The sequence below is a fragment of the Berghia stephanieae genome, chromosome 4 (genome assembly GCF_034508935.2).
Source record: "Berghia stephanieae isolate SIO BIC M18660-M18661 chromosome 4, UCSD_Bste_1.3, whole genome shotgun sequence".
Classification (NCBI taxonomy): Eukaryota; Metazoa; Mollusca; class Gastropoda; order Nudibranchia; family Aeolidiidae; genus Berghia; species Berghia stephanieae.
Window position 1 is genome coordinate 58,780,760 of NC_088363.1, and position 7,904 is coordinate 58,788,663.

Sequence of the window (7,904 nt, forward strand, 5' to 3'; positions counted from 1 at the left end):
CAAGCTCCTCTTCAGACTCTTTAGTTATTTCCTTGGGTAAGATTATTAACCCCCCATTTGGTCACTAGGACAACATGGGTGTTTCCTGTTGACATCAGGCATCTTGTTTGATGAATTATTTATAATATGCCTGCCTTCGTGGAATGCCTAGAGATGATATCTTATGCTGTCGTGGCGGAAGGGCTAATGATTTTTAATTTTAATATTTTATCTGATTGCGACTGAACAGTCTGTCAGAGTCAGAGACGCTGTCTAATCTTCAAACGCATTGCCTATGATTACATCAAAAACAAAAACAAATAGTGCCAGAGGGTGTTTCGTGTATACAGATTGATTGAATGAAGGTCATGAAACATACGAGTCTTTACAAAAATCGGCCATTCAATGTTTTCCTATACATAAATGTAATCATATATTTCGATGCGGAAAATAGGGGCGGAAAGAAAGAAAGGAACTTATAAAAAATGATGATGATGATGATGATGATGATGATGATGATGATGATGATGATGGTGATGATGATGATGGTGATGATGATGACAATGATGACGACGACGACGACGATCACAATGAGTATGGTGTTGAGGATGATGATGATGACGACGGCAATGACGAAGACGATGACGACGATGACGATGATGATGATTATCATCATAATATTGATGATGATGATGATGATGATGATGATGATGATGATGATGATGATGATGATAATGATGATGATGATGATAATGATGATGTGATGATGATGATGATGATGATGATAATGATGATGTGATGGTGATGATGATGATTTCTTATCCACACATTACAAATAACAGCAAATGAGAGAGAAAAATGTATACACAGAGAGATAGAGAGAGAGAGAGAGTGAGAGACAGAGAGAAAGAAAGAGAGAGAGAGAGAGAGAGAGAGAGAGAGAGAGAGATAGAGAGAGAGAGGTTATATTGTTATGAAATATTTACAAAGTCCTTCCTCAAGTAGACTACACTAAGGCTAGAAAATGAAATTGCATTGTCACCCGCCCGGAGCTGATTGCCTCGGGTGATAGGCAAGTGCTTACGGTGGTTATGGACTGTCCGTTCACGTCGATAACAGTGGCCCAAATAAAGAAAAACTCAACAAAAACTTTTTGAGTCAAAAATAGAACAATTGAAATGCTCTTCCGTCTGCATTCAACAAAGTATACGATAACTGACGTCATTTTCAAAGGTGTATGCATTGCATGTTGATTGAATAGATAGTGACCCGTATTACAAGATACTAGTAAAAAGGCACCCATTTCAATAGATTGCCAGACATAGCAAAACGTGGTCACGTGGTCACAAAGATGGACACATCAAACCCGGATTCAGTTGAGAATTTCGTATTTTTCATGTTGACACTATTTATTATACGTTTAAAATACGTAATTTTTATGCTTGACATCTCAGTACATATCCCTCTTAAACGGCATTTTCTCCCTGTACTGTTTATAATGATGAGCATATGAATTATTGGTTAATCTCAGGGCCTTGTATGAGATTGCAGCACTGATTGATATACATGCCTTTTGCAATCTACGATGTTTGAAATATTTCCATCCTATTAGTACGACACAAATAATATGTCTACTTCAAATAACGCAATATGTAGTGCGATTTTTTAAAGGAAAAATATAAAGGATGTTTTATTATGTTATTGCCTCGCCTGCATTTTGAATTGTAGGATAAATTTTAAAACATACACAATAAAATAATACAGTGTTACATGGGAAAAAATCTTGTTTGTAAAGTATCCATCGGGTCTCATATAAAACTAGGATGTTTAGTGTCGAAACTTAGTAATAATATGCTGTTCGCACACTAATAAAACGCCTTTTATATTTTGGCCTGAAAATGTTACCTTATATGTCGATTTGTTAAATTAATCCTATTTGTCACAACTTCTTCAAAGAAGATTCAATTCGAAGAATTTTGACATACCATACTAATTGATATATATATATATATATATATATATATATATATATATATATATATATATATATATATATATATATCAATTAGTATGGTATGTCAAAATTCTTCGAATTGAATATATATATGAAGTTAAACTTGCCTGGCCAAATGTGGAAAAGAAAGAAGGGGGAGGGGAGTGGGAATTCGTCGTAAGATAGAAGGGGATGTTTACGAATGATGGAATAAATAGTCCTTTAAAATAACTAGGCTACTCAGGAATGTCAATCAGCTGGTGTTGGCCTTGTGATTCTCAACTGACGGGCATTTTTTGTCGTACCCTGAATAAAAATACAGTTTAAATGTTTTGGCCAGAAAACTCGTCCTTCAAATATCGATTGACTGACATGATATTCTGTTGTCATAAATTCCCAACACTGGGAATTCAAACAAGTACATTATAGTCTTCAATGAAGTCCCAGATTTGAGAGTTTTTGACAAGATGAGGGTTATTTTAATCTATCGATATTTGACGGACCAGTTTTTGTTGTTGTCCCAATTCCGCCGCAGTGCAGAACCACAAAGCAAGCAATAATATAGGAGCTAATTGAGGTGCCGAAATGGGGGCTGGAATCTTGGACCTCCCTGATGGACGTTCAATGTTTTATCCACCTGACCATCTCATTATAATGATTTGAGGTTATAACGGTGTCGTCGTTATTTGTTGATGGTGGTGGTTGAGATGGTATTTAATTTATATAATAATATTGCATTCCCGACCACAGAGCAAATTTATATTTATCGTCAAATAAAGCGAGGAAAGTGAACCCACCTGAGTTGATTCCGATCCTTAACTGAAGTTTCTCGTCAGGAAGATGATTGACCATCAAATGGCCCATGCTATCTCTCATGTCTAGGGCCACTCCTGCTATTTCTTGCGCGTGGTCATTGTGTTCAACGGGAACGCCACTGGCCACCATATAAGCGTCACCTAAAATTAGAGAGAGATGGAGGGGGGCATTGGTAGGGATAGAAAACTATATAAAGATTTCCATGTCATTCTGTCAATTTATTACATTTATTGTCAACACGAATTTATTAAGAGTTTTCTTCTCTAAAAAGCATGAGCATATAATTTATGAACATCCACGTCAATCTAGTAATTATTATATCTGAATGAACTCTATGAGTAAAATAAAGTTTAAATTCAGCTTTGGTCAGCTTTGGAAATTTAAGTGTGTGTGTGTGTGTGTGTCTGTGTGTGTGTGTGTGTGTATGTGTGTGCGCGCCTGTGTGTTTTTTTTTTCTTAGTATTTTTTTTTTCGTTGTTATTTTTCGCTTTATACACAAATGGCCAGAGATCGATCCCAGTTGCAGTCGAGATTTTTTCTGACCCTTTTGTCCACCCATCAATGATTGGGTAGCTGGGGCTGTTAGATCTTGCGGAAAGTACTTTGCGATGTAATAGCGTCCTATCTTAACTGTAGCAATCCGTTGCTATTGTCCGTTTCACTCTATAAAAACCGGGATTAACTCCAGTTTCGTGGGCCTCATGGCTCAAAAGGACGTTTTGTTGTTGTTTTTTTTTTGCATACCATAGGTTGTGTTTTTTAAAACAAATATACACATAATTTGATAAATAGTATAAGATTTCTAAGCGATATCGGGATATATAATGATCGATCGAGACCCGCCCCAGGTTTGAGATGATTTGCTCGAGTTAACACATTCCCAAATATCGGTCAGAAATCGCATTTGACTCCTAGTTCTTCTTTAACCCTTTCCTTACCAGCCATTATTCAGAATTTTCCCCAAAATTTCACTCCCACACAACACAAAAAATGTTTTTTCTTACTGAAACAGAAAAGCAACAAATACTTTACACCACAGTGTCACGTTTTTATAGCTATAATAAACATTTTTCTTTCATTTGTGTGATTTACAAATGAAATCTGAATGATAAAAGTGCTGGTTGGATCGTAACGAATGTGACGATTTTCCGATGGTTGGTATGGAGAGGGTTAATGAAAAACTCGGAGAAATCATATGGTGAAATTTCATGGAATGCTACTTTAAATAACAATTTGGAGTCGAATCTAAGCTTCAATTTAATATACGACAACAGATAAAATGGACGTTACGGGTTTCCCCTTTATCAACAAAACAGGATGAATGAAACACTACAGACGAATGAGATAATGTGACAGTCTATAGTGTTTCATTCATCCTGTTTTGTTGATAAAGGAGAAACTGGAAACGTCCATTATATCCGTTTTCTTATATTAAATTGAATCTTACATTCAATTTCACATTGTTATTTATTTCTTCGAGAACTTCGAGCAGCAACATTTACATTTTTGGAATGCTGCTTTGCAATTTATTATTCTAGTGTTTTGGACCAGAGGAAAACAAAGCATGGGCGGGTCATTAAAACTCCCAACTCTTTTTTGCAAGGCCACAATCAAATGCGTTGCAAGTAAATGATATCGACATTGAACTTTGTTTTCAAGTTGTCACAAGACACAATTGGATTTTATTTTTTAAATTCATTACAAGTTAGTCACTTATTTACCTTGATCCATTTCAATGATTGTTTATGAATTGAGTATTTAAATGTTAATGGCTAAAAAGTAGGACATGGAAATAAGAATTATGTGACAGAAGAGACGGATTAAAATTGTTTGCTGTTTTTATTTGTTAATTTTAGGTTACGAGTAGTCTCTCTTATCTCTCGTGCTAATATGAATGGGTAATGAAACAAATTTGTTGAATCTTCTTTATTCGTTGAACTCGAGGCCAAAATTCAAATAATACATCTGGTGCAGGCCTACCTACTATTAAAAATGCTTCGTAGAATTCTGACTCCAATTTCAGAACCTCGTGAGAAAATCTAAGTCATTAAAACTTATTGAAAATGAAAGTTGATGCCAGACTACATCATTTTAAAGTGTTTTTTATTCATTGTTAGGCATTTTAAAAAAGTTAACTATAGCGAGTACAATTTTTATCTGCTAAGAATAACGAATCTTTAAATTTTTAAGTAATCAAGTCTGTTGTTGCACTAATTTATCAGTTAGTCGATGATTACTTGCGTACTACGTCATCAATCGTTCAGATATTACTTTTTGTTACAGGACCCTATTCAAATAGTAACAAAGAGGAAATGTGATGATATAGTATTCATTTTAATTAGTTAGTGGATGATTACTTGCGTACTACGTCATCAATCGTTCAGATATTACTTTTTGTTACAGGACCCTATTCAAATAGTAACAAAGAGGAAATGTGATGATATAGTATTCATTTTAATTAGTTAGTGGATGATTACTTGCGTACTACGTCATCAATCGTTCAGATATTACTTTTTGTTACAGGACCCTATTCAAATAGTAACAAAGAGGAAATGTGATGATATAGTATTCATTTTAAAATTCAGAACAATAAAGAAGACAATGTCAAATTAGTGTTATGTTTATAATGGTCTGATAAAAGGTTTTCTAGATAGAAGCAAAATATTTTAAAACGTTATCTCATTTCTATTATGCACTGAAATACTTATATCTTTGTCCTTAAAAAAGATATTTTGAAAATTTAAATTGCATATTAGACTCAGTGAAAAAAAATTGCGCTGTGCGAGTATTTTTTTTTCATCATATGACACCTTTTGTCAAAGCAACACACAGAGATAGAGGCCTTTTTTAAAAATTGAGGATTCCTCTTGCCAAAAAAAATTAAAGAAAAAAAGAAAAAGAAAACAAAAATTCCAATGACGTGCATTCTTATTATGTCATAGGTTTTTCCTTCAAAAAACAAAAATAAACAATTTTCACTATAAATGGTAAAGGGACATAGATTTTTGCCATAAAGTAAAGTTTCAGTTTCGACATTTTGAGATTTCTTCAGAGGATAATTGGATGTTATTCTACGATATCTGACGGAAATCTCAACTTATTGATCCCGAGCAAAAACTAAGAGAGAGAGAAAGAGAGAGAGAGAGAGAGAGAGAGAGAGAGAGAGAGAGAGACGATAGATGGTTAGATAAAAAATATATAAAGAACGCGCAAACACTATCATTAATACCAGCCTATCATATTTCCTTGCTATGATTGGAAATTAGGCAATTACGCTAATTGATAGTTGATAATGACCGAGCAAAGTGTGTTCATTTCACAGAAAGCAACGAGAGTAAAACCAATGGCACTCAACCGACGTGTCCGTAAATGCAGGTCTAAAATCCGAACCCACTTATGGGCCTCATTTAACATTGTGGTAATGTGTAATATTTTAAGTCAGTTTTTTAGATTTCCAGTAGAACATTAACAGTGAGCACATAATGGATTGGGTTATCAGACCTGCAAATAAGTGCACGTCACACTCAACTCTTCACATGCGCACTAATCAGTTAATTGCAGTGATGTGGAAAAAAAACTGTTTACAAATTTGGCTAGAAAACTCGTCCTTCAATTATCGATCAATTTAAATGACCCTCCTCTTGGCAAAAAAAAACCCAACCTCTCAAACCTGGGACTTCGCGAAATCCCAGGTTTGAGAGTTTTAGCCAAAATGAGGGTCAGTTAAATCGATCGATATTTTTAGGCCAGACCTTTAAATACGAGATTTTACAGGGTACAGCAGTTAACTGGTCAATACCTATAGAAATATATCTCTATACGCATCTTTAAGATAAGGGCCCAAGAGCATAGGCATACTCGTGATAACCTAATCAAGTCACATCAAGATAAATGATGTAGACTAATAAAGAAACAAAAAGGTTGTGAATCGTCGACTCAAAGTGGTATTATATCAGAGTGCCTTTGATGTTGAAAATAGAAGAAGAAGAAGAAGAAGAAGAAGAAGAAGAAGAAGAAGAAGAAGAAGAAGAAGAAGAAGAAGAAGAAGAAGAAGAAGAAGAAGAAGAAGAAGAAGAAGAAGAAGAAGAAGAAGAAGAAGAAGAAGAAGAAGAAGAAGAAGAAGAAGAAGAAGAAGAAGAAGAAGAAGAAAAAAGAAGAAGAAGAAGAAGAAAAAGAAGAAGATGAAGAAGAAGAAGAAGAAGAAGAAGAAGAAGAAGAAGAAGAAGAAGAAGAAGAAGAAGAAGAAGAAGGAGAAGAACAAGAACAAGAACAATAATAAGAAGAAATATTAATAATAATAACAAATGGCATTTCTCATCTCATGTAGTTCCATATCTGAAGCAGACGTCGGAGGTCATCTTCCGCCAAGCTGATCTATCTCTTGCCAGTTCTATTAAAGCAGCGCCACCTTTCTCAGCTTCATCTGTCCAAGTTCTTATCCCTTTCAAATACGTTATTCTTTGTCTTCCTCTTATTCTTTTTCCATTCATCTTTCCAGTCAAGGCGAGTATTTCCAAACCAGGGTGGCGGATAATGTGTCCTAAAAATTCCATTTGGCGTTTGATGATTTTTGTTATCAGTGATCTTTTTCTGTTTGCCATTTCTAAAATTTCTTCATTTCTTTTCCTTTCCATCCATGACACCCTCATCATTCTTCTGTAAAACCACATTTCCACTGCCTCCAGTCTTTTAACCATGGTCTTGTTTATGGTCCAGCTCTCACAACCATATAGCAGCACAGACAGTACATAGCAATCCAGGACTTTGATTTTTGTTTTCATGCTAATATTCCTGTTTTTCATAATTGTATGCAGCTGGTTGAATGCATTCTTCGCCATACCTATTCTTTTCTTTATTTCACAATCTGATTTTCCATTGGATGTTACATTGAAGCCTAAATATTTGAAACATTCAACTTGTTGTATTGTTTGTCCTCTGCTTGTTATTACACAGGCTGGTGGGTTATTATTTTTAGATACCGTCATACATTCTGTTTTAGATATATTCAGTTCCAGTCCCATATTTTCACTACTCCTGACTACAACATCCAGTAATTCTTGTAGTTCATGTTCAGATTCTGCCAGTAGAACCGTATCATCTGCATACCTCAGATTTG

At 34.8% G+C, this 7,904-nt stretch overlaps 1 protein-coding gene across 1 annotated transcript in view; it reads left to right on the forward strand.

Annotated features, from left to right (window-relative positions):
- LOC144971813 (uncharacterized) overlaps nt 1-278 on the forward strand; it is a 91,660-nt gene extending 91,382 nt beyond the window's left edge. Inside the window, exons 16-17 of the mRNA XM_078912890.1 lie at nt 1-36; nt 230-278. The exon at nt 1-36 is cut by the window's left edge and continues 32 nt beyond it. Of these exons, the coding sequence (XP_078769016.1) occupies nt 1-36; nt 230-278 (85 nt within the window). The remainder of the gene's footprint in view (nt 37-229) is intronic.
- Nucleotides 279-7,904: the final 7,626 nt, after the last annotated feature.